This window comes from Dryobates pubescens, chromosome 2 (assembly GCF_014839835.1).
Source record: "Dryobates pubescens isolate bDryPub1 chromosome 2, bDryPub1.pri, whole genome shotgun sequence".
NCBI lineage: Eukaryota > Metazoa > Chordata > Aves > Piciformes > Picidae > Dryobates > Dryobates pubescens.
In genome coordinates, this window is record NC_071613.1 from 7491222 (window position 1) to 7517701 (window position 26480).

At 49.9% G+C, this 26480-nt stretch overlaps 2 protein-coding genes across 2 annotated transcripts; both read right to left on the reverse strand.

Moving 5' to 3' along the window:
- Window positions 1-179: 179 nt before the first annotated feature.
- On the reverse strand, window positions 180-1393 carry LOC128898017 (circumsporozoite protein-like). Its single transcript, XM_054168965.1, has 2 exons — window positions 1362-1393; window positions 180-783 (listed from the first exon to the last, which is right to left on the reverse strand). The coding sequence occupies exons 1-2, from the start codon at window positions 1391-1393 to the stop codon at window positions 180-182; spliced, it is 636 nt and encodes a 211-aa protein (XP_054024940.1).
- Window positions 915-25889, reverse strand: B3GAT2 (beta-1,3-glucuronyltransferase 2). The gene is made up of 4 exons (XM_054169679.1): window positions 25198-25889; window positions 9018-9162; window positions 1604-1752; window positions 915-1525 (listed from the first exon to the last, which is right to left on the reverse strand). The coding sequence occupies exons 1-4, from the start codon at window positions 25747-25749 to the stop codon at window positions 1439-1441; spliced, it is 933 nt and encodes a 310-aa protein (XP_054025654.1). The 5' UTR covers window positions 25750-25889; the 3' UTR covers window positions 915-1438.
- Window positions 25890-26480: the final 591 nt, after the last annotated feature.

Consider the following 26480-nt stretch of genomic DNA (forward strand, 5'->3'; position numbering starts at 1 on the left):
TGTGTTTACATTTTATGGTGCCTCGTAATGATAAAATGTTATTTCCCTATATTAAAAGGATCAATCCAGAAACGCTTGTGGGGGCTTTTATTTCATTGCCCTGTGACCTACTGGACTGCTCCCTCTTCAGGGCCTGTTTTCACTGCTCTTTCTTCAGGACCTGTTTGACTTCTGTTTGTTTAGGACCTATTTAACTTGCATTTCTTCAGGACCTGTCTGCTCTTTCTCCAGGCCTCCCGCTGACCGGCCAGCCTCCAGGCCCCCCGCTGACCGGCCAGCCTCCGGGCCCCCCGCTGACCGGCCAGCCTCCGGGCCCCCCGCTGACCGGCCAGCCTCCGGGCCCCCCGCTGACCGGCCAGCCTCCGGGCCCCCGGCTGACCGGCCAGCCTCCGGGCCCCCGGCTGACCGGCCAGCCTCCGGGCCCCCCGCTGACCGGCCAGCCTCCGGGCCCCCCGCTGACCGGCCAGCCTCCGGGCCCCCCGCTGACCGGCCAGCCTCCGGGCCCCCCGCTGACCGGCCTGCCTCCAGGCCCCCGGCTGACCGGCCTGCCTCCAGGCCCCCCGCTGACCGGCCAGCCTCCGGGCCCCCGGCTGACCGGCCTGCCTCCAGGCCCCCGGCTGACCGGCCAGCCTCCGGGCCCCCGGCTGACCGGCCAGCCTCCGGGCCCCCCGCTGACCGGCCAGCCTCCAGGCCTCCCGCTGACCGGCCAGCCTGCAGGCCTCCCACTGACCGGCCAGCCTCCGGGCCCCCTGCTGACCGGCCAGCCTCCAGGCAAGGATTCTCCTTTAAATGAGGGCAAACCATGTTCAGTTTGGAGGATCCATTTATGCAGATATTCAGGTTATAGATACACAGATTGCACTGGGTTGGAAGGGACCCTCAATGGTCATCTTTTGGGACCCTCAATGGTCAGCAGGGACACCTCCATCTAGACCAGGCTGCCCAGGGTCCCATCAAGTCTGACCTTGAATGTCTCCAGAGATGGGCTCTCAACCATCCTGGGCAATCCCTGGGCAACCTGTTCCAGTGTTCCACCACTCTCACTGTGAAGAACTTGCTCCTGATGTCCTTAGGTTGACAGCTGGTGATTTCAAAGCAGTTTGTAATGACACCATGAAGCTGGATGAATACAAAAAGAATGTTGATAAAGGATGATTCTGCAAACAGCCACGTTGCTCTTGGTTGTTTTTACTGTGTGGAAACAGCCTGGAAGGTGAGTGTCAGTTTATTGAGAGTTCAGAATTGCATGCAAACGAGTTAGGACAAAGCACACCCACTTGATTTGCCTTTTAGAGTTATCTGACAGCTTCCTTTTGTTTCCACAGAAGTCCATCAGGTGACCATTCAAAGGTCTCACTCACAAGCAGACTATTAACTGGCTGAATTCAGACATCTTTGACACATCCATTTGTGCTTCCTGTGTGACTGTGCCTCCAGCTCATACCTCAATGTTGACTGTGTCCAGGTGGTATTTTGGCTCATTAGCTAGATTGACTTTCTCTGTCCGAGTGTGCCACACAAGGACCTACAAAACAACATTGGTGTTAGTACAGGCAGCTGCAGAGGCCACACCAAAGCACTTCAGTGAGTCTGAAAGCTCTACCTTGGTGCAGTTGTTGGCTTTTGGCTCCAGCTCCTCCACTGTTGTTATCTGTTTCAGGAAGTCAGATTCTTGCATTCCTGGTTGAGAACCACGGCGCTTGAAGACGGCTTTGGGATGTGACAGAATCACTTGAAGACTCACAGCGAATCCTTGGGGAGAGGGAAGGGAAAAAATGTTAAGGAAAAAACCATTGCCTTTATGTTTGTGTGCAAGGTAGGCTGAAACCTAGAAATCAGAGAATGGAAGGGGTTGGAAGGGCCCTATGGAGATCATTGAGTCAAATGCCTCCAACCAAAGCAGGATCACCCTAGGGCAGCTCACACAGGAATGCATCCAGGCAGGCCCTGGCTGGGGGACACTGGTTGCTCAGAGCCACATCCAGCCTGGCCTCCTCCAGGGATGAGGCTTCCACCACCTCCCTGGGCAACCTGTTCCAGTATCACCCTTATGGTGAAGAACTTCTTCCTAATGTCTAACCTAAATCTCCTCTCCTCTAGGTTGGATCCACCCCCTCCAGTCCTGTCTCTACACTCTAAAATGTTCCCCCCCCAGCTTTCTTGTAGCCCCCTTCAGATACTGGAAGGCTGCAGTAAGGTCTCCTTGGAACTTTCTCTTCTCCAAAATCCTTCACAGGGAGGCTGCAGACAGAGAAGGCAGCAGTTTGAAGCAGCTCCTCTGCCTGAAGCAGCCCTCCTCAGCCTGTGGTTTGCCTGTGTTTATGGAGCTGCAGCTCTCAGTCGCGTGGCTGCCTCCGTGAGTGCCTCAAACCTCCACTGCCACAACACTTGTGCAGCAAAACCACGTTTGTGAGGCCTCTAATTGCCCAGCCTAGCCAAGGCAGCCTTTTCTTCTTCAGAGTGCTTCCAGCTGTCCCTTTATGACAGCAGTAGTAACAGCTTTGACATCTGTTCTGGAAAGCTACAAGAACATTTCATTCTAAAACCAGGAGTGAAATGTTTTTCCTCATTTCCAAAAGTGTCTTAACTCTCTGTAATGGAAGCCAAGGCTGTCCCCCCACCTCTTCATGAATGATCTCACTGCTCTACTTTCCCTCAGCTATAGCTGTGGCTTTTATGGGAGCCTTTTAAAGAGGAAAAAAATACAAAGTGATTATTACATGGGATGCAAAGAAGGCACAATGAAAGCAGTTCTAGCTTAGGAAGCACAGGAAGACACCAGGAAGTGGTTGGTAAAAAATGTATTATTTTAAGTAGAGATTTGGACACTGCAGTGAGAGGGCTGTGGGTTGGAGGTAAACAGCTCCCAGTTCAGTGGCATGGTTGAAGAAAACAGAGAATCACAGAAGGGTTTAGGTTGGAAAGGACCTTAAAGATCATCCAGTTCCAACACTCCTGCCAATAGAATAGAATCATAGTATTGTTGGGGTTGGAAGGGACCTCAAGGATCATCCAGTTCCAACCCCCCTGCCGTGGGCAGGGACACCTTCCAGTAGCCCAGGCTGCTCAAGGTCTTATCCAGCTTGGCCTTAAACACTTCCAGGGAGGAGGCTCCACAACCTCCCTGGGCAACCTGTTCTAGTTTCTCACTGTAAGCATGTTTAACTTTATATTCTTCCCAAGATAAAGAAAAATCAGTGTCTAGATGGAAAGGGCTTCTCCACACCTTGCAGGGTACTCTACTGAGCAGAAGACTTCCAGGTAAGACTTTGGCTGTAGGCTGTCCTCATCCTGTGCAGTTAAAGTCCGCAGCCTGCACCACCTGCCATCAGCGGTGCTGGGATCCAGCTGTTGTCTGCTGCAGCTGCTGGGTGTAGGCAGGCAGTGCCAAGCAGAAGAATGGCAGTTTGGACTTCTCTTTCCAGCTAGGAATCACAGAAGGGTAGGAGTTGGAAGGGACCTCTGGAGATCTTCAGGTCTAAACCCTACTGCCAGAGCAGGACCACCTTCAGCAGTCCACACAGGAACGCAATGTCCAGGAGTTTGTGTTCACAGGCTGCGGAGCTTTTCCTGCTTCCTGCATCTTGCAGCCTGGCTGTGAGGGAGCAGAGGGTGAGCTCTGTCCCAGTGCCCCTTGCAGCCAAGTGTAATGTTTGTGAAGAGCTCAGGCTGAGCACTGAAGTCCCTCAGCAAGAGGCAGCTGTGGCACATGCAGCCTGCTTTTTGCACCTTTAAAGGTGACCAAAGACCTATCCCTGATCAACAAATTGACCTGGGGCAATTCAGTCTGTCTGGTTAAAGGGTGGTTGGGTTGGATGTTTTACCCCTCAATTAGAACAAAGACTATAAATTTTTGGTGCAGATGGGCTTTGGTGTGGTTGATATTTTGGGCCCCCTTCCAAAAAATGTTTGCTTTGCAAGGGAAGGCATTGTTGGAGCTCTGCTCAGCTGTGCAAGCTGTGCTGCTTAGAAGATTGAAGATGGAAGCTGGTCATCCATAAAGGAGAAAAGTTAATGCAGCATCCTAGTTTTCAGAGTGGAGAAGGAATCCCTGCTAAGCAGAAGAGACACTCAGATCTGCTGCTGTTTGTGTCTCAGCCTGACTCCCATAGCCCATACTTACTTCTCCTATGTTCCCCTGTGGCAAAGCTTGCTCTGATCAGAAAACCACATCCAGTTCCGAGGGTGGCTTTCTGCTCTGCACAGACCTTCAGCTGGGCTGCACCCCCTACACCTAACATGTGCCCTAGCTACCATCTTATTGCCAACCAGCCTTTTAGGGTGCTTCTGAAAGTCTCCCCCATGGTTTTAAGGGACCAAATGAAAGTCAGATGATTAAACTAAGCACTGTAGGTGGCAGGGGCATCAGGTACTGTGCACTGGCTGGCCCTGAGCCTGAGATTTGTTTCATTGTAGTCTTGTGTTTCTTAACCCAATAAAACAACAGCTTGAAGAGAAGACAATTCAAGGAGACGTATCTCCTGACTCTGGTTCTTCAGCTCTGCTTGAGAACTGCTTTAATTTCCCATCTATGATGTTTTGTGTGCATGTAGATAGACACTGGATGGACTTGAGGACATCTAATGATGGCTTCCAGTTTTTCCTCACAGACGGATCATTTTGGCATCAAAAAGAGAGGAGATGGCTCAGTTTTTTGACTGGCACAAGCTGTTTCTCTTAGTAAAGATCCTCAGGTAAAAGATGAAAATTCAGTGTTAGCTTGAATTGTGTCCCCAGACAGGGATGCATCTGGCACCTCAGTCTCCAGCATCACCTTAACTGCATGCATGCAATTCTTCTACTTGATCATTCCTCCAAGGTCACATTGGGCTTAAGTTTCACAGGAAACCCCACAGGGCAATTTCACAGCTGGAGTGTGAAAAGGTACTTTGGGGTGGCTTGAGTTTTGGGTTTCTTTGCTGCTACTGCTGGTTTGGGTATTTTGGGGGGGGAGGGGGTAGTTAGGGGGGTTTTTGGTGTTTAATGCACAGCTGTAAAATAAATCTAATGGACTGAAGAGCTACCTAGGTAAGAATTGATTCATTGAAGGATAAGATGCCTGGAAGACACAGCAAAGATCCCATCTGCTGGCCTTCAACATAAGCTGTTTCTATTAATTCACACCTTGACTTGGGTTAGATCAGTGGCCTGTGTTCAAAAGCAGAACCATTTTTCTTCACCCAGTTTGGCTGAGCTGGTTTGTAATGAATTTGTTGCTGTGACTATGGCTTTTGCTCCCCAAACGCTGAAGTCAGCTCAGAACTGAGGATGTTCATCATTTCCAGTGCTCAGTGCTGATGCTGAGGAGGACATGGACACAGTTCAAGGTACTGCCTTTGGCTGGTTGAACCATGACTTGAGGTCTGCTTCTTTCACGTTGTCTGCTCCCGCTGACATGCTGCTCAAGTTGCAGTAACGCAGAGATGCTCAGCCAGGAGTGTTTGTGGATCAGAACAAAGACATCTGCTGACAGCCAATTCACCATGAAAGAGGCTCTTCATTTTAAGCCCAACCTTTAAAATAGTTGTTACCTTTTGATGGAGGAGTGGGTTTGAGTGGGGTGTTTACCACAACCACTCAATTAAAACTTTTCTGTTTGTACTTGTGGCTTCCAGCAGTGCTTCCTTCAGCTTCAGACAAAGCATGCCGTGGTTTGCAGTGCCATTAACAGGCTAGCCTTTTAATCAGGGAACCAGAAAGAAGATGAGCTGTACTAAAAATCTCAGCAGAATCCACAAAGAAGTGACTGCTCAGGCCCTAGCAGAAGGCACAGTGGATGAGCTCTGGACTACAAGTCCAGAATCATAGAATGCCAGTTGGAAGGGACCTCGAAGATCATCTGGTCCACCCTTTCTCACAGGGACAGGTAAGTCTATGACTTAAGTGATTCCTGGAATGCTGATATAAATGTTTCCTTGACCAGTAGACATTTCATTTGTTCTTCTCAAACTAGAGAAGAGCAGATCTAGATTGGATGTTAGGAAGAAGTTCTTTACTGTGAGGGTGGTGAGACACTGGAACAGGTTGCCCAGGGAGGTGGCCGAGGCCCCATGCCTGGAGATATTTGCAGTAAGGCTCAGCAGGGCTCTGGGCAGCCTGATCTAGTTGAGGATGTCCCTGCTGACTGCAGGAGGGGATGACCTTTAGAGGTCCCTTCCAACCCAAACCATTCTCTGATTCTTGTGAGTGGCACTGGGAACAAGCCAAAAGTAAATCACTAAGAGCATCATTTAACACAGAAGATTTTAAATGAGATCTATAAAAAACAACACACTGCCTTCCTCACAATCAATGTCACTTTCTGCTTACAACACCCAATTCTCTACTGCTTTTCCTCTCTTGAGGGGAAGGAATTAAGTCTGTGTCAAACTCTAGAACCTACCTACAGTTAAAACTGAGGCAGAAGCTAAAATTCACCAGATCCAATTCATCTGGTGTGTTGGTTGCCAGACAAGAAGCCACACAGGAGAACAGCCACTGTGCTTTCTGAGTGCAATTTAGAGAACAGCAGTGCCAGTCACAAGCTTCTCAGAAGAAATACCCAAAGCTTACTGAGACAATTGCCCCGTGTGCCTGTATTTCAAAGAATCATAGAATGGTTTGGGTTGGAAGGGACCTTGAAGATCATCTGGTTCCAATCCCCCTGCCACGGGCAGGAACACCTTCCACTAGACCATCTTGTCCAACTCCCCTGCAGTCAGCAGGGACACCTCCAGCTAGATCAGGCTGCCCAGGGCCACATCAAGTCTGATCTGGAATATTCTTCTCCAGGGATGCATCCTCAGCCAAAACTTGGTGTTTCTCTCTGAGGTGTTACCCATTAGTTCTCCTCTGCCTTGTTTAAACCTTTGAACTGTGAATACATATTTTTCATCAAACATTTCAATCAGTGTGAAAATCTTCTGTTGAGGTCACAAAGCACTGTCCTTTTTCCTCTCCCCAGACACAAGTTGTCAGAAGGCAGTAAGTGCTTGGCTGTTTCTACCCTGGCCTTGCCCTTGTATTCCTATTTTCCCCCTTCCCTCTCCTTCCTGAACAGAGAAGATGCTGTAGTGCAAACCACTCCATCATTTGCTGGGAAACCAGCTGCTGCTATATCAGAAACTGGGCTTCTGCACAGCAGTGATTCATGTGGCAGTTGTGAATATAGAGGAAAGATTGTCTAAGCACTAGCTGACAGCAAGACAGAGCTATCTGCTGTGCCAACTTCACCACAGAAGATTGATTAGATCTGTTGTGAAGCTTTTCTGCCTTCACCTACCAGGCTATAGCTGTCAGTGATTCTTCCCATAAGCCCAGTGTTTCAAACTAGATGCATCTGCAGTTATCACCATCACTCCAAATAACCCATAAAAAACATGATTAATTTCATGATAAAGTGACAGTTTACAACTTGAGGTCCAAGAAGGGCCTGCATTTAGACTGCCTGGTGGAGACTGATGACACAATGACAGGCAGGGGCTCCTTGCAGAAAATAATTGGGTTAATTAATTTACAATCAACATATTTCAGACAATCTATACAGCACAAAAGCCAAGTTGCTGCAGAAAATGAAAACCAAGAGAACTCTGTTCAGGTATCACCAAGAAACAACTAAATTAGATGAGGTGTGTAAGCCAAGACCTCCAGGATATTTAGTACTGAAGGAGGCACTTCAGGAGTTTTAGAAGCAGCCTACTCCAAGATGTCTGTTTCTGTCCCACTCATGGCACTTCAGGACATGGTTTAATGGCCATGGTGGTGTTGGGTTGATGAATGGACTCAGTGACCTTAGAGACCTTTTCCACCTGAAACAATTCTATGATTCTATGCTAAGAAATGTGAGAACAGTTGCTGTGAGAAACACTGAGGTATCAGGAATCATAGAATCATTAAGGTTGGAAAAGACCTCTAAGATCATCAAAGTCCAGCCTTCTGCCCAACACCTCCATGGCCACCAGACCATGTCCCAAAGTGCCACATCTATTTGTTTTACTAAAACTTCCAGGGTTGGTGACTCCACCACCTCCCTGAGCAGCCTGGTTTCTGCTAAGAAATTCTTCCTAATATCCAACCTAAACCTTCCCTGGTACAACTTGAGGCCAAAGGGACACAGTTTAGTGTCAACCCTTTAGTGCTGAGTCGAGAGCTGGACTGGATGCTCTTTGAGGTCTCTTCCAACCAGACATATCCTGTGATATTCCCTGATGACCTCTTGTCCTGTTGTGAGTTACTTGGGAGAAGAGGCTAACACCAGCCTCACTACAACCTCCTTTCAGGTAGCTGTAGAGAGCAATAAGGTCTCAGCCTCCTCTTCTCCAGGCTAAGCAGTCCCAGCTCCCTCAGCCTCTCCTCACAAGATGTGCTGTCCAAACCCCTGACCAGCTTTGTTGCCCTTCTGTGTACCCGCTCCAGCACCTCAGTGTCTTTCTGCGGCCTATGCTGCACTGTCCAGGGCTGGACACAGTACCAGAGGTGTGGGCTCAGCAGTGCTGAGTAGAGGGGCACCACCACTCCAAGCCAAGTGGACACTAGACAGTATCAAAGTATCACCAAGGTTGGAAGAGACCTCAAAGATCATCAAGTCTAACCTGTCACCACAGACCTCATGACTAAACCATGGCACCAAGTGCCACGTCCAATCCTCTCTTGAACACCTCCAGGGATGGGGACTCCACCACCTCCCTGGGCAGCACATTCCAATGATGAACAACTCGCTCAGTGAAGAACTTTCTCCTCACCTCGAGCCTAAACTTCCCCTGGTACAGCTTGAGACTGTGTCCTTTTGTTCTGGTGCTGGTTGCCTGGGAGAAGAGACCAAGCTCCATCTGGCTACAACCTCCCTTCAGGTAGTTATAGAGGGCAATGAGGTCATCCCTGAGCCTCCTCTTCTCCAGGCTAAGCAACCCCAGCTCCCTCAGCCTCTCCTCACAGAGCTGTGCTCAAGGCCTCTCCCCAGCCTCGTTGCCCTTCTCTGGACACGTTCAAGTGTCTCTGTGTCCTTCTTAAACTGAGGGGACACAGAACTGGACACTTACCTGCCATGTCAATAGCAAAGGGCCTGTCAGCTCTCCAGCCAGTGTACCAGCCCACCACTTTGCCGTTCTCCACGACCGGCCGCTCGTAGCGTCGTCCTCCCACCAGTCCCACAGGCCAGACGGAGACCTTCCGCGTCGTACGCATCTGCAAGGGGAGCACAGCCTGACTCAGAACCACAGAACCAGAGGATTGTTCTGGTTGGAAAAGACCTCCGAGATCATTCAGTCCAACCATCACCCCAGCACCACCATGGCCATTAAACCATGTCCTGAAGTGCCGTGGCCACAGGTTTCTTGAACGCCTCCAGGGATGGTGACTCCACCACCTCCCTGCAGTCAGTAACCTACTGCAGTCAGTGTCTCCTAGCAGGCTGTTTTGGTAAGGGCTGGTGGAAAGCTCATACATTAATCATCAAGATTAGGTATTTCAAAGCAATTCTAGCTTACAGATTTCATCTCAGCAGAGTTAAGAACTTGAAAGCTGCATGTGCCCACTTGTTTGCTGTGAACCCCCCAGCCCATGGGCAACTCCATACCACTGAGAATCCCCCACTCTGGTTGGTTTGAAGAACAGACATCTGAAAAGCCATGAAACAGGAGCCTTTGTTTTCTTGTTTGTTTGGCTTTTCAAAGGTGTAGTAGATCTTTTTTTATCTGTGAGATTACAGCATTCTTGTTCTGCAGGTGGCTGAGGTATTGTACAAGCCTAGCATGGGAGAGTATTACAGCAACCATTAACGAATACACCCTTCATTTAGTACAAAGAGTTTGAGACTGGTAGCAAATACACTGAACAGAGGAAATTGTGACACTTAATATTTGCTTACAAATATCTAAGGGGTGGGTGTCAGGAAGATGGGGGCAGACTCTTCTCAGGGGTCCCCAGTGACAGGACAAGAAGTAATAGGCATAAACTTGAACAAAGGAAGTGCCATCTGAACACAAGAAGGAACTGCTTTACTTTGAGGTGGACAGAACCCTAGAACAGGCTGCCCAGGGAGGTGGGGAAGCCTCTGGAGACTTTCAGGGCCCACCTGCCCTGGGTGATCCTGCCCACCTGGATGTGTTCCTGTGTTACCTGTCCTAGGTGATCCTGCTCTGGCAGGGAGGTTGGACTCTCCAGAGGTCCCTTCCAACCCCTATCACTCTGTGATACGGTGATTCCCCTACCTGCAACACACCAGATCTGTGCAATAGATAAAGCTCAGACCTATTAAAGCCTCACAAAAAGGAAGGATGAAGCTTGAAGCTTGTGCTGAGCCTTTCAAATTCTACATTTTCCCTTGACAATCTCTGCCAAGTTTCTGAGAAGGCCAGAAAGCAAGTCGGGTAGGATGCTTCTGCCAGCCTGCTATCGGCAGAGGGAGTTTTTCCCAGTGGTGTGAAAGCAATTCTGCAAACAGGGTCCTCACCTAACCTAGAAGAATCTATAGCCACTACAGAAATGACCCTAGCAAAAAATCGTGCCTGGCTGGGAGCCAGTGAATTCACTTCAGTGGGTAGCAGAACATTATCTCCAGTAAGCAGGAGGTAACAGGACATGAAGCTGACACGCTGCTTCCCTTGGGAAAATCACTGCCAGCCTGGCGTGAGAACCTGAGGAGAGGAGTGCAAGGACACAGCAGCCTGCACAATGTAAGCAAAAGGGCCTGTTTTAACCACTGTGTTTAAGTACAGGGCCATTTAAACAAGGATTAAACTATTGCAGTGTAATGTGGGCTTAATTCAATCTGGGGCTCTTTGGCCTGGAGGAAAGAAGACTGAGAGGAGATCTTATCACAGACTATGAGAGGTTGGAAGTGATCATGGAATCCAACCCCTCTGCCAGAGCAGGATCACTTAGTCTGCACAGGAGTGCATCCAGGTGGGTTTTGAATGTGTCCAGAGGAAAAGACTCCACAACCTCTCTGGGCAGCCTGTTCCAGGGCTCTGTCACCCTTACTGTAAGTTTCTCCTCATGTTGAGGTGAAATCTGTGTTCAAGGTTGTACCTGTTGCTCCTTGTCTTATTACTGTGCACCACCAAAAGGAGCTTGGCCCCCTCCCCTTGATACCCACGCCTCGGATATTGATAGGCATTGATCAGATCCCCTCTCAGCCTTCTCCTCTCCAGACTAAACAGCCCCAGGGCTCTCGGTCTGTCTTCACAGGGGAGATGCTCAAGTCCCCTAATCATCCTCAGTGTTTCCAACTACCTGAAGGGTGAGTGTGGAGAGGAAGGTGCCAGTCTCCTTTCAGTGGTGTCCTGTGATAGGATAAGGGGCAATAGTTACAAAGTGGAACACAGGAAGTTCCACCTCAACAGGACAAAAAGCTTCTTTACTGCTGAGGGTGATGGAACACTGGAAGAGGCTGCCCAGAGAGGTTGTGGAGTCTCTCCTTCTCTGGAGACCTTTGAGAACCATATGGATGTATTCCTGTGTGACCTGCCCTAGGTGATCCTGCTTTGGTAGTGGGGGTTGTGATCTCTAGAGGGCCCTTCCATCCCCTATCATTCTATGATTCTGTGATTAATTTTAAGCAATCTCTTGTTTCCTGTGGAAGCTGAGACCTGCTCCTCAGGGTGAGGTTAGCCCTTTCTCCTTCCAAGCACTCCTCTTAGCAAAAGCAAATACAGCTTTACATACATGCAACTGCAGTCCCCCATCGATAGGCACTGAAAGTAAAAGACAACCTTGGTTAAATATTAAATACTTCCCTCTCTCTCTCTGCCAAGGTGAAAGATTTGTCATGCACATCATGTAGAGTCCCAGAAGATGCAGCAGAAAAAAAACAAGAAGATGTCACATCAATCTGGTTCACGATCCTAAACTAGATTCTGGGGATAACTTTCACACAGAGAAAGCATGAAATGCACATTAAAAACCCCACAAATCTCTCTGTACAAACAGCAGAGAGCCAGGCACCTGCTCTCCCTCTTATTCTTTGTGTGTCTGTACATTGGTTTAGCAACATTTTCTCCCTTCTGCCCTCAAAACTGTTGCAGCAAGTCAGAGCACCTCGCTCAGCAGCAACAGCAGTCCCTGCTGTGTAGGAAGGAGGTAGGCATGCAACTGGCAACACAGCGATTGCTCATGATGAGGATTCTATCCAAGCCACTGATTAGTTAATTGCCAGTGAGAGACTGCCATGAATCTCTCCATGGGTTAAATGTGTTTGTCTGTAACTGTTCTCCCTGCTTATTTTTCCATTCTCTCCCACTCCCTCCTTTTAGCAAACACAGAGTTAGCAATTCACTGTTTGGATATGGAAATCAGTGAAACCTCGTGGAGATCTTTCAGCTCTGGTTTTAACACCATGCCCATTCTCACAGATTCTTCTAACAGCGTATTCTACACAGCAAGTACTGCCTTCAGTTCTGGGCCCCTCGCTACATGGACATTGAGCTGCTGGAGTGAGTCCAGAGAAGAGCAACTTAAACTGGCGAAGGGTCTGGAGAGCAGGTCTGGTGAGGAGCAGCTGAGGGAACTGGAGTCATTTAGTCTTCAGAAGAGGAGGCTGAGGGGAGACCTCCTCACCCTCTACAACTACCTGAAAGGTTGGAACAAGGTGGGGGTTGGTCTCTTCTCACACGCAACAAGTGACAGGAGAAGAGGAAATGGCCTCAAGTTGGAGGTTCAGTCTGGGTATTAGGAACAATTTCTTTACAGCAAGGGTTATCAAGTATTGGAACAGGCTGCAGAGTGGGGTGGTGGAGTCGGCATCATTAAGAAGTATTTAAAGGGCACATACACGTGCTGCTGAGGGACACGGTTCAGTGGCAGTGGCTTACAGTAGTGCTATGATTGCGAGCTGTAGGTGAGCGGTTGGACTCGATGATCTCAAAGGTCTCTTCCAACCTCAACAGTTGTATGGTTCTGTTAACATCCAAACACATCAGACATGGACACAGGGCTTCATCCTGTTGGGCTTGTCTGCACAAACAAGTTTCCAATAGGTTTCCCAGGGTGTGATCAAGCCACATTAACCAGTATTAACTGCAGGATAAACACAAGGCCCCCTAACATCTTTGTTGTGGTCATTACTATCTTCTGGAGGCCATGGCTAGCCTGAAGGAGGCCCTGGGGAGACCTTATTGCTGTCTACACCTACCCCAATTGAGGTTGTAGCCAGGTGGGGGTTGGTCTCTTCTCCCAGGCAACCAGCACCAAAACAAGAAGACACAGTCTCAAGCTGTGCCAGGGGAAGTTTAGGCTGGAGGTGAGGAGAAAGTTCTTCCCAGAAAGAGTTGTTGGCCATTGGAATGTGCTGCCCAGGGAGGTGGTGGAGTCCCCGTCCCTGGAGGTGTTCAAAAAAGGACTGGATGTGGCACTTGGAGCCATGGTTTAGCTGTCAGGTGGTGTTAGGTATTAGGTAATAGGTTGGACTTGATGATCTCTGAGGTCTTTTCCAACCTGGCTGATTTGTGAGTCTATGGCTACCTGAGCAGAATTACTGATGTACAGTATTTAGCTACCCTGTCCCAACTGCTTGTCCCCACAGCAACGATAAAATGCCACCAGACAAGGGCAGGTATGTTCTGACTAATGCATGAGAAGCCTGCACCCTGCCTTGTCTCACAGCAAGCAGCTGGGCAGCTGCACTGCACAGTGAGCCAGATCACACCAGACTTCTCAACTGGGTCAAGAGCAGCCATGGTAATTCCTGCCAAGAGAACCAGACTGATTTACATTAATATTTTAGCAATGTGTAGGAGAATCTTTTCAGTAGAAAGTATCTCACTGACCTCACAAACCCAGCAGGATATCACAACAAGAAGTTTTAATTACAGTCTTGGGTCCATCTCAGTGTCTAGAAATAAAGTCAGTAAAGCCACCACACATCAAAAGGCCCTAAGTAAACCTTTGCAGAGCTCTTTATTCTGGCCTTACATTACTTTATTCTCACAGGCTATATTTCTGGAGAATGAAATAAGCAGGTGTCAGGGGTACAGCAATCCCTCTAAGCACAAACTGAGAGAGCACATCTAGCCTGGTATTTATGCTAATTCTGAAATACCTCACAGCCCCAGGATATGCCAAGCAGATGAAAGGGGGAATATTTCTTTTAAGCTTCTGAGAATAGCATTATTGCAGTTAACATACTGGTGTGTTAAGGCTTTATTAATGTATGACGGGGAGACAGCTATTATTTGGATTAAAAGGCCATCTTGCATCTGGAATTTGTTGCTGCTAATCACTGGGGCACAAAAAGGTGATTCAAAACCATGTTAATTCTAAACAGCTTTAGGAGTGGTAGCACCTGCTGTCTTCATACTCAGCATTTTCAGTCCAGGCAGATTACAGCAATAGTATTTCTCTCACTTACATTTAACTCCCTGTAAGTTAGGCATCTGGTCTACCCTACTTAGAGTCCTGTAGCTGATGAACAGAGATAGGAACCTACTGATGTGATTGCTCCTGCCTGGCTTATACATCTGTCTTAAGGTGGAATGAATCTCTCTCTGGAAATACTTTCAACATAAATTCATGGAATGATTTGAGTTAGAAGGGACTTTAAAGGTCATCTAGTTCCAACCCCAGCATCCTTAAGGCTGGGACACCTTCCTTTAGACCAGCTTGCTCAAGGCATCATCCAACCTGGCCTTGAACACCTCCAGGGAGGGGGCATCCACAGCTTGCTTGGACAACCTGTTCCAGTGTCTCACTGCCCTCATTGTAAAGGATTTCTTCCAATATCCAGTGTAAGTTTACCCTTTCAGCCTTAGTCCATTCCCTCTCATCCTACCACTACAAACCTTTGTAAAAGTCCCTCCCCAGCTTTCTTGTAGGTCCTCTTCAGGTACTGGAAGGTTGCTCTAAGGTCTTCCCAAAGCCTTCTCTTCTCCAGCCTGAACAGCCCCAACTCCCTCAGCCTCTCACCATAGGGGAGGTGCTCCAGCTCCCTGATCATGTTTGTGGCCCTCCTCTGGACCCCCTCTAACAGTCTGGTGTCCTCTATTTACTTTTTGATTATTTGAAAGGGAGTTTTGGGCATTGGAGGAGAATGATGATGATGCACTGGAGGGGTGAAGATGAGAAAAGCCTGTGTCACAGACCAGAATGAGGCTGAGCTACAAGCTGGGGTCAGAGTGGCTGGAGAGCAGTCAGGCTGAGAGGGACCTGGGGGTACTGGTTGACGGTAGACTGAACATGAGCCTGCAGTGTGCCCAGGCAGCTAAGAGGGCCAATGGCATCCTGGCCTGCATCAGGAGCAGTGTGGCCAGCAGGAGCAGGGAGGTCATTCTGCCCCTGTACACTGCACTGGTTAGGCCGCACCTCGAGTACTGTGTCCAGTTCTGGGCCCCTCAGTTTAGGAAGGAGGTTGACTTGCTGGAACGAGTCCAGAGAAGAGCAACAAAGTTGGTGAGGGGTTTGGAACACAGCCCTATGAGGAGAGGCTGAGGGAGCTGGGGTTGCTTAGCCTGGAGAAGAGGAGACTCAGGGGTGACCTTATTACTCTCTACAACTACCTGAAGGGAGGTTGTAGACAGACGGATGTTGGTCTCTTCTCCCAGGCGGCCAGTACCAGAACAAGAGGACACAGTCTCAGGCTGTGCCAGGGGAGGTTCAGGCTAGATGTTAGGAAAAAGTTCTATACAGAAAGAGTGATTGCACATTGGAATGGGCTGCCTGGGGAGGTGGTGGAGTCGCCATCACTGGAGGTTTTCAGGAGAAGACTTGACAGGGTGCTTGGTGCCGTGGGTTAGTTGTTTGGGCGGTGTTGGATTGGTTGATGGGTTGGACATGATGATCTTGAAGGTCTCTTCCAACCTGGTTTATTCTATGTATTCTATGTATTCTATGTCACTGAGGAGTGGGCAAGGAAATGACAGGAGAGAGGAATAATAACTGACCAAAGAAATCCCAGAGAGGTGATGGGCATCTAAGAGTAAATACAGTAGCAGCAGAGGGATGACTAAAGAGTAACAAGTGAAAATGCATTGAGCAATGAAATAACGACGGCGATAAAAGCATTGCCAAAAATAGCTTCTCATTAGTCAATCAAGAAAAGCAGCTTAATGGGGTGCACCAGACTGATGGGTAGGGAACATGCCAAGCCAGCAACAAAAGAGAAAAGCCCAAGGGAAATGAAGGCAAATGACAGAAGGAAATGTGGCCACACTTCCTGCAGTGAAAAGGCTGCCAGACTGAAAGGACCATCTGAGTGGTTTTGCTGCATGATGTTGATGCTTTGCTAGTTGGGATTCAGAGCTCTCAGCAAACACAAACTTGGCTGCTCTGGTGAGACTGTGTCCAGCTATGGGACCCCCAACACACGAGAGACATGGAGCTGCTGGAGCAGGTCCAGAGGAGGGCCACAAAGATGATCAGAGGACTGGAGCACCTCTCTTAAGAAGACAGGATGAAAGAATTAGGGCTGTTCAGCCTGGAGAAGAGAAGGCTCTAAGGAGACCATAGAGCTACATTTTAATATCTGAAGGGGACCTGTAGGAAGGCTGAGGGAAGAACTGTTTAGAAAGGCTTGCAGCAATAGGATGAGGGGCAATGGTTTGAAACTGGGGCAGGGCAGATTTAGGTTGGACATCAGGAGGAAGTTCTGCACAATGAGAGTGGTGAAACACTGGAACAGGTTGCCCAAAGATGTGATTGAGGCCCCATCCCCCAAGACAATCACAATCAGACCTGATGTGGCCCTGAACCATCTGATCTAGCTGGAGGTGTCCCTGCTTACTGCAGGGGGGTGGACAAGATGACCTTTGAGGGTCCATCCAACCTGATGCATTCTATGAATACAACAGGACTTCCTCTTCTACCCCTTCTTTGTCACTTCAGCCCCTGTGTAATTTGTGATCTGTACTGGTGAGGCTGCAGGTTATCAGCCAGGCTCGCTCTACCCCAGCAAGACTGCAGTGGATTTCCATGCAAAATTCCCATTTATTATTAGTAAAGATGGGATCTACAGCTCCTTCACCACAACTCTTCAATGGGGCAAAAATGCTAGGGGTTAAAGCATGAGCTCAGCCCAGCTCCCTGCCAGGCATCCTGCGTTACTCACAGGTCATTTAAAGCTGCTTCAACAAAACTCATGTGACCTCCCTAGGAGTCAAAGGGAGAGCTCAGCTGCAGTGCTGCTGTGCCCCTTTACTTAGGCATTAAATGGAGCTTCCGCCCCTACTTATGATATGACTTCAAAGGAGGTAGTGAGTCACAGGAGAACTGTGCCAGTGGGTTTTGTGGTTCAGGGACTGTGATGTTTCGGGGGGTGGCAACTTGCAAAGGCGAGTCTGCTGTTGGTAAACTGACTGTAAAGGGTATGTCCCTGTGGAAACACTTGTAGGAAGAGTCTGCAAATCAGAAAATTTGTCAATCATTGATCTAGCCTGCTCTGCAACCCTCACTGGGATCTGATTGAGTGCTTCACCATCCTCACTATCAGAGAGCTTTTTTCCAAACATCTGCCTTAAACCTCCTCGGCTGACTCCTACCCAGTCTGCACCGCAGAGAGAGAGATTAATTCCCCCTTCTCTCAAGCAGCTTTCTACAGATCAGATACAATGATTAATGCTTCTAAATTACACCAGCATCCCCGGGCACAAATGTCAATATTGCCTCCCTACAAGGAGAAAACTGTACTAAATTTAACTAAAGCAGTTAGGAGCCAATTTCTCTGGGTTGGGAAGACTTCCAAAATATTTGCTAGTCCTGAATCCTTTTTGTCCTTCTCTTCACTAATTCTTTTTCTTACCCTACTTGGTTTTTCTGCTAGGTTGTGTTCACTGAACCTCTGAACAGCTGCTGACCATTGGTGATTACACTAACAGCATCACAGGTAAGAAAAAGATTGCTGTCAACGTGCAGAAACAGACAGTGCTTGGTACTTTGGAACCCAGAGTCCCTCACTTGGATAAATCTGTTTCAAATAGCTTTTTCTGATCACTGCTTCCTCTCATTTTAAGGCTATTTCCTAGTTTCTCTACCAGTCTCTTCTAATCCAGCCTCTCTAGCATAGGTATTACCTGCCTATGTGCAAGGGGAATGTCAGTGTGCATTTAAAATCTGTCATGGAGCCTTAAATCATTTATATACTAGAAAGGTATTTAATGCACTGCTAACTCATATTTAGATCCTTTTATATGATGAAGAAAATCACTAATGACTGCCAGCTAATATCCAATTCTGTCTCGACTACTGCTTGTTGTTTTTAAGACTCTTACCAAAATTTGATTCTTCCAACCAGCTCCAAAGAGATACAACAAAAGATCTCTATGTTCTCCAAGACAAACAGACCCACTTAAGACTGCTTTGATATCATTTGCATCGATATATCCATTTAAAAGTGCACAGAAGTTAGTCTACTACAGAGCAGCAAGATTAGGACAGTTATGTAGAAGTTATCCAAGGTCCAAAGTTGGAATAAATAGTAAATATTCACCTCTTTTGAGGACTTTTTTGAGTTGTTCTCAACAACCTTTCCAAGTCTGCCACCACAGAGCATTCCTGGGCAGGCAACAGCTCCTGCAAATTCAGTTCTGGTCCCTAGCTCGGTGGGCAAGAGGGCTAACTGCTAAGCTATCAAGTAAATGTTTGGGGGTTGGTTGTTTTTTGTTTTCCCTTAGAAATGACAATTACTGCAGTGATTTACTTCAAGCTCCATGATGCAAGGCTGCATTCAGGGTAGCACCCTACAGCGTGGGTTCCTCTACAAGACTCAGTCTGCAAATCCCCACCTTGCATTCAGGCAAGAGAGCAGAGCGTGCCATGCGTGCACGCTCTAGGCAACAAGCAAATCCTGCCACACCAGTCAGCACAGGGCTAGGGGTGGCAGATCCCAGGTTTTAGATAGGAGCATTTTCAATTCACATATTTCACAGCTGAGGTGCATGAGCAAAATACAAGTGACAGATATAACCCAGACAGGAATCTCTAAAGATCAATGCATTTCTGAAGGTAAGGTCACTTTCCTCACATGTTGAAGGCCTTTATTTCTGTTCTTTGTACTCCTTCAAGCAGCTCACCTCTCACCCTCAAAGCTTTCAGGGGAGTCTGCACAACCAACACTAATTGTCAGAATCAAAGAATTGGTTGGAAAAGACCTTTATGATCTTTAAGTCCAACCATTCTCTAACTGTACCAAGGCTAGTGCTAAATCACAGCCCTCAGCACCACATCTCTGCTCTTTTAAAATCCTCCAGCAATGAGGATTCAACCACCTCCCTGAGGAGCCTGTTGCAGTCTTTGAGAACCCTTCCAAGGAAGAAACTTCTTCTAATATCCAACCTAAACTTCCCCTGGCACAACTTGAGGCCATTCCCTCTCATCCTACTAATTCCCCCAACTTGCACACCTGGACCAAGGAAGCATCCATGCATGGACACACATCCATACAGGGACCAAGGAAGCGGTGCCCTTTGTCCAACTACTTGAAATAGAGAAAGGGCAGAGAAAAGGAAACACATGAATGGTGGGAAGAGGTCAGGAAGAGGAACTAGCTTTGGTTTCCAGTGTTTAGGCTACTTTTGTTTTTAAAACCTCTCTGTGAAGATGGAATGCCAGCTTTATCCAAGGTTTTCTTTCTGCCACTCTAAAAATATGCAATTGGCAGTTGCTAGGCATCAGTCACAATACTACAATACTTTGCATTCAGGAATAAGATGAAGCAAAAACACAAAAGAAACTGTGACAAGAATCACTCCAAAAAGAGCAGCCTATAGTAAAAAATAGAAGTTATGATGATTCATGCAGAAACATCTGTAAGGCATAATCAAACACCGCAGCTGGAGATTCAGGCCTTTCAGTGGCTCTGCTGTGAACACAGGCTGATGTTCAGCTGATACATTTGCAGAGAGCAGACTGTTGTTTTTGACACAGAGATGCAGATGCAGACCTCCAGGTGAACAGGTCACAGCTCAGCAGAAAAAAATATCAATTATTTTTGAGGTCTGCATCCCAAAATAATAAATTATAGAATGTAACATGCCAGAACTAGCAGCATACCACCCAAAGCAGGATTTTTAATCTGACCACCATTATACTCTCAAGCAGAAAGAATCTGGAGTAACAAAGCCCTCCACACACACTCCTGGACATAGTTCATCACCACCGCTGCAGCCCCACTTAATACTCTAAAGAACTTCACAATCCCTGAACAAATTGGTCCTTTTCCTGAAGCCTTTCTAGGGAAAATGAGCCCTTCCTACCAAAATGCTCAGCTGAGCCAGTGCTGAATATACTGTAGCAGCAGGAGGACAAAGGAGGCTCTCCATCTTTTTCTAGGAGCAATAACTAAGCCTGCTCAGGGCCTGCCCAATTTGACTTTCAGGACATAGTTTTGCCAGTCAAAAACTAAGCTCTACAGCCACATGCTGTTGTGCATCTTAGGGCAAAAAGAAAAAGACAAAAAAAAAAAACCCCAACTATAAATAGCACCAGAGAGTTCCAGATGAGCTACAGATGGTGACATTTTCCAGCAAAACACTGCTGTAAGCTGGGTGGGTTTTTTTCCCCCCCGATTCCCATGAAACACATTCTGCCCAGGTCTGTTTGGCCCAGCTCACTCCATATCAAATGTGAGGTACTCACTGCTATAACTAGACTGAAGCACTTTGGACAGAGATTAGAATTTCCTCATCAAAAGCTCTCTGAAGTATCCCATGGCATTTCATGTCAAAGCCATGCTTCTTTCTGATCATGCCCTTCCAGTCTATACACCTCCACTGACAGCAAAGCCTTTGCTGGATTTGCTTTGTTAAAAAGGCTCTGTCTTCTCTAAGGGCACTAGGGAAACCCACAGCAAAGGAGTTGCCTTAAACATAATCCTTCAGCAGTGTGCAGCTCCCTAGCATGCTTTCCTCTCTGTAGTAATGCTTTTTCAACCTCTGAGCAAAATGCATCCCTAACACCAATGGTTTTATGGTCCTAACTAGCTTTGGTTCCCACCCCACTAAGCTGTTAGTGCTATTACTGAAACCAGCTTTGCCTCAGAAAGCCATTACAAATAAAGATAGACCTGCTGTTTCATAAGGCAGCAAATGTGGAGGCCCCATCCCTGCAGGTTTTTAAGGCCAGGTTGGATGTGGCTCTGGGCAGCCAGATCTAATGTGAGGTGTCCCTGCCCTTGGTAGGGGGGTTGGAACTAGATGATCCTTGAGGTCCCTTCCAACCCTAACAATTCTATGATTCTATGTACACAATGGCTTGCAGGCAGATGCCAGCAGACATTGCTGCTGGCAGTCTGGGACCCACACATCCCAGGGCCTACATCAGTGACATCCTGAAGGTCAGCCAGCCAGTAAAGGATGGTGGTAGGATCAGAATTGAGAGCTCCTGTCTCATCCCTCTACATTTACACTACCCTCCCCAGTGAGCAGACTACAGTTTATCAGACCTCCTTTGGGATTACATGACTGCAGGTCTGTAGAATTGTTCCTGGCAGGGTAACAAACTGAAAAACCCTCCTTTCTCAGGTACTGCTACAATCACTTTCACGACAGGCACCGGATTTCATCTGCACAGCCGTGTTCTGAAGCTGTTCTCTTCATGCCTGGAGATGAAGAGTACGGTTTACCCTCACAAATCAGTCAATTCCTGAAGGAGAGATCAAGATTTACTACGAAGCTGTCAAGCCGGAGTCTGTAAAGACAGAGAGTTGGGTTTAAAAAGAAAAGCAAAAAAAATCCAACAAGTAAAAACCAGCCCTCAAGCAGTGTCTTGACAGAAAACAAAACTGCTGGCACTCTCCAAAGGCAACCTCCCACTCACAAAGGCACATGCCGTTGGCAAAGCCTGCCGAGGGGCTGCTGTGGACTTTGCCAGGTTAGCAAGGCACCGACGGTGTCCCGGAGACCTTGCGCACAGCCCATCGGCGGCCTCAGTAAACAGCCATGGCAACCTGCAGTGTAACTGAAGAAAAAGCTCCTCTCTGCTCCTGTTACAGAGCCTTCCAAGCACCACATTTCACAGGGAAAACTCATTCAAGCACCTGTGTATGCCTGTAAACAGAACTAACATCCCCTGCCCAGCAGCTGAACCCTGAAGGACAAGCTTTGGGACTGGGGAACTGCATACCCGAGGCTGCCACTCTTGTTAGCAACAGCAAAGGCAGGTTGCCACTTGTGCTTGCAATTTGCGAGGCTAACCCTTCAGACAGACTTACCCCTTGCTTTGCTGCATTTCCTAGCTGATTAGAGAGGTAATTTGCACATATTTTTTTTCTTCCAGCATTCACAGCAATTAGAAGACTGCTACAGGAAATCGTGAAAGAATAAACCTGACTCGACCCCCTTTCAGTAGAATGGAATGGAATGGAATGGAATGGAATGGAATGGAATGGAATGGAATGGAATTAACCAGGTTGGAAGAGACCCTCGAGATCATCGAGTCCAACCCATCATCCAACACTACCTAATCAACTAAACCATGGCACCAAGCACCCCATCCAGTCTCTTCCTGAACACCTCCAGTCATGCTGACTCCACCACCTCCCTGGGCAGCCCATTCCAATGGGCAATCACCAGCTGTGTGCCACTCAAGCCTGCCAATGTTTGTGTTAAGAAATGTAAGAATAATACATCTTCTGTCCCACCCTTCTCATTGTGGCAAAGTCTATTTTCTCTGTCAAGTTACAGAATCCAAGATTGAATAGTTTTATATCCCTGAAGAGAGGTGGACACTCCCATCGCATCTAAGATCGGTAAGTGGAATTACTGCACATTAGAATGCACTAAGCACAGCCATGAGATTCTAAGAAAATCAATTACAACAAAGGTTTAGCCTCCAGGCAAAGGTCTCCAAATTAGCAGTTTCTGTGCTGAATGCCAAAGGAAGTAGGGCATCCCTGCAGAGCTGGGAGCGGCACGTGCCCACATACTGGCAACGGGAAAGGGCTGCATCACACATTCAAACACAAAGCCAGGCAAACGGTTCTGAAATAATTTGCTGTAGGGAATTCCACATGCTTCACACTTCACAGAATCATAGAAGGGTCTGGGTTGGAAGGGACCGCCAAAGGTCATCCAGTCCAACCCCCTCTGCAGTTAAGCAGGGGCATCCTCAACTAGATCAGGTTGCCCAGAGCCCTGTTGAGCCTCAAGTATCTCCAGGGATGGGGGCCTCAACAACTTCTGTGGGCAATCTGTTGCAGTGTTCCACTACCCTCATGGTAATGAACTTATTCCTAACATCCAATCCAAACCTACTGTTCTCTAGCTTGAAGCCATTGTCCAATGTCCTATCACTGCAGGCATCTCTAAACAGCCTCTCTCCATCCTTCTTGTAGCCCCTTTAGGTACTGGAAGGCTGCTATTAGGTCTCCCTGGAGCCTTCTCTTCTCCAGGCTGAACACCTCCAGCTCTCTCAGACTGTCCTCATAGCAGAGGTGCTCCAGCCCCCCAATCATTTTTGTGGCTCTCCTCTGGCCCCTCTCCATCAGGTCCGTGTCCTTCCTGTATTGAAGGCTCCAAACCTGGACACAGAACTCCAAGTGAGGTCTCACCAGAGCAGAATGGCAGAATCACCTCTCTCTATCTGTTGGCCACACATCTTTTTCTGCAGCCCAGTATGTGACTGGCCTTCTGTGTATGGTGTTGATTTGAACCTACTGACTGTAAAGCGGGTGAGGAAGGACAGTGCTTCCAAACTGCAGAACAGTAGTGCACACTAGCTACAACACTGTCCACCAGCAGAAGGCATGGACCACAGTTTGTCTGAAATCCTGCACGTTCTCTCCCTGTTGCCAGCCTACTTGTCAATTTCCCTGCCGAGGTTACTGTTCTGTCACGGAAGATGCACATGCTCATTCCTCTGCTGTTCTATGTCCACTTGAACATCCCTTCTTCCTGCCAGGGAAAACTCACAATGAAAGCTGGCTATCCTCTCCCCCAGGAGCTTGCCAGTTCCCACCGAAGAGGAGCAAAGCCCTTCACCAAAGGGCTGCAATAAAGACAAAACCAGGTCCCTTCACAAAAGAGACTCCTGAAGGGGTGTTTAGTCATTACACAAACGATTTTGCTGAGTGGAAAGGCTTCAAAAAAAACCCAGTCTGGGCAGCTCCATGCCAAGGAGCCAGCTCTGCATCAATTCATTTGCGCCAAGAGAAAACTGTGAAGAACGGCAATGCTCGATGCCCTACAGAGAGAGTGATGCAGCCTGAGAAGGAACGAACAGCCAAGAGCTTTTTTCATCGCAGATTTAATACAAACACAGGGTCCCTTGTACAAACTTGCCTCACTCGGCAGGAAAGTGACAAAACAGCTGTAAAAAGTTGGGGGGAATTTGGAAGGGCGGGACAAGAACTTAGTTAAGAGAGGAGTGGTTATAAAGAGGTAGCGCTGGGCAGCTGGGATGAGGGTTTGGAAGTGGTCTGTGTGCCGGGGAGAGCCCTTGGCTCATCTCTGCCCAGGTTAGGGGCTCACAGCGCGCCGCAAATCAGGCACGGGGCTTGAGGGCGCAAAGAACGGACAGCGCCGGAGAAGAGGGCGAAACCGGCGCCTGAGCGGAGGCGAGATGGGAAATGGCAGGAGCCTGAGGAGCAGCGGAGATGGGCGCTTGAGGCGGGGGCAAAGTGGAAGCAGCAGGTGCTTGAGGAGCGGCGGAGATGGGCGCCTGAGGCGGGGCAAGGTGGAGGCGGCAGGTGCCCGAGGAGCAGCGGAGATGGGCGCCTGAGGCGGGGCGAGGTGGAGGCGGCAGGTGCCCGAGGAACAGCGGAGATGGGCGCCTGAGGCGGGGCAAGGTGGAGGCGGCAGGTGCCCGAGGAGCAGCGGAGATGGGCGCCTGAGGCGGGGCAAGGTGGAGGCGGCAGGTGCCCGAGGAGCAGCGGAGATGGGCGCCTGAGGCGGGGCAAGGTGGAGGCGGCAGGTGCCCGAGGAGCGGCGGAGATGGGCGCCTGAGGCGGGGCAAGGTGGAGGCGGCAGGTGCCCGAGGGGCGTAAGAGACGCGCGCTGAGGAGACGCGGGAAAGAGCAGGCGCCGGAGGGGCGCCCGCGATGGGCGCCTACGGGGAAAAAGAAGTTGGAAACGGCAGGCGCCTGAGGGACAGACGAGATGGACGCCTGAGGGAAGGCGAGGAGAGACGGGAAAAGGCGGGCGCCTGAGGAGAAGCGAGGTGGGAAACGACAGGTACCCGAGGGGAGAAAAGGTGAGAAACGGCAAACGCCTGAGGGAGGGATGGGATGGACGCCTGAGGGGAGCCTGGCGGTGCAGCGTCGCGGCCGCTCGCGTCCCCCCGCCCCGGTCCCGTACGCACCTCCTGGAAGAGCTCCAGACTGTAGGTGTTGTCGTCGTCGGCGAAGAAGAGCACCCCGGGCTGTGGGGGCGGGAGGTGCTGGTGCCTCTGACGCAGCCATGCCAGGCCGGCGTTGCGCTGCTCGGTAGCTCGGGGCAGCCCCGGCCGCTTGTACCGGCGGGGCGTGGGGACGTGCAGGTGGGTGCAGGGCAGGCCGGCGGCCGCTACGAAGCGGCTCACCAGTTCGCTGCGCGTCGCCGCGTCCTCCACCAGGATCCAGTGGAGCCGCGCCACCTGCCGGAAGGTGTTGGCCAAGCGGGTGAGCTCGGCCTTCTGCACCGGGCGGCTGTAGGTGGGCGTGATGGCATAGATGGTGGGCAGCGCCGCCTCGGACCCCCGCCGCTCAGGGGGCGGCCGGCCCGCCGCCGGACGGGATCCTCCGTTGTTGCTGCCGCCGCCGCGGGGTGCCAAGGCGGGCAGCGGCGCCCGACTGCTGTCGATGTCCAGCACGATGATGACGATGAGCACCCAGGGCAGCAGGAGCAGGAAGCGGCTGAAGAGCAGGGACTTCATCCTGCCCCTCAGCGCCGCCCCATGGACGGGCGCCGCGGTACTCAGCGCATGGCCGCGAAGGGCGGCGGGGCAGCCCCCTTCGCTCGCGGGCCGGGCGGGTCGGGGCGCCCCGCCGTGCCCTGCGGTGCCCTGCGGCAGCCCGGCGGCAGCCCGGCGGGGCAGGTGTGTGGCCCCGCTCCGGCCGCGTCTCTACTCTGTGAGCGGCCGCCTTTCCTCCTCCTCCTCCTTCACCCTCATCGCCGGGCTGGGGAACGCCGCGCCGTCGCGACTGGGGCTCCGCGGGGGGCTCTAGGGAAACGCTGCTTCTCCTCCGCTTCCCCGGGCGGCTCTGGCGGTGTGCGGGGAAGGGAGGGCGGGCGAGGAGGCGGGAGGGAGGGTCCCCCCAGGGAGGGGTGCTGCCGCCCCGCCCCGCTCCTGCCGCCGCCCCCGGGAGTCGCGGGGAGCGGGCGGCGGGCTCCGGTGCTCAGTGCCCTCGGTGAGCCGTGTCAGGGGCGGGTGGCGGCCAGGATGCTTTCTGCGGGGCAGCACTGGCCGCCCGACGAGCCGCGCTGGGCTGGGGACTCGTAGCCGAGTCCTTAGACGTCGTAGCGGCGGGCAGCTGCTTGCTTCAGTTTTTGTCGTTTGCGGGTTTTTAATCGGAGGAGTATTGTTTGAGCACCGCAGAAGTAAGAAGTTGTAAATAAGGCGGCCCTTCTGTGCGGTTCCCTCGTTTTCCCTCGGTGTCCGTCAGT

Excerpts from the sequence above, each read along its gene's own strand:
- LOC128898017 (XM_054168965.1), bottom strand. The coding sequence starts at position 1,393 with ATGTCTGAATTCAGCCAGTTAATAGTCTGCTT. Across the intron at positions 784-1,361 it reads AGCCAGTTAATAGTCTGCTT|GAGAATCCTTGCCTGGAGGC; the intron begins GTGAGTGAGACC and ends CCTCATTTAAAG.
- B3GAT2 (XM_054169679.1), bottom strand. The coding sequence starts at position 25,749 with ATGAAGTCCCTGCTCTTCAGCCGCTTCCTGCTCCTGCTGCCCTGGGTG. Across the intron at positions 9,163-25,197 it reads GTCTGGAGCTCTTCCAGGAG|ATGCGTACGACGCGGAAGGT; the intron begins GTGCGTACGGGA and ends CTCCCCTTGCAG. Across the intron at positions 1,753-9,017 it reads CTTTGCTATTGACATGGCAG|GATTCGCTGTGAGTCTTCAA; the intron begins GTAAGTGTCCAG and ends CCTCTCCCCAAG.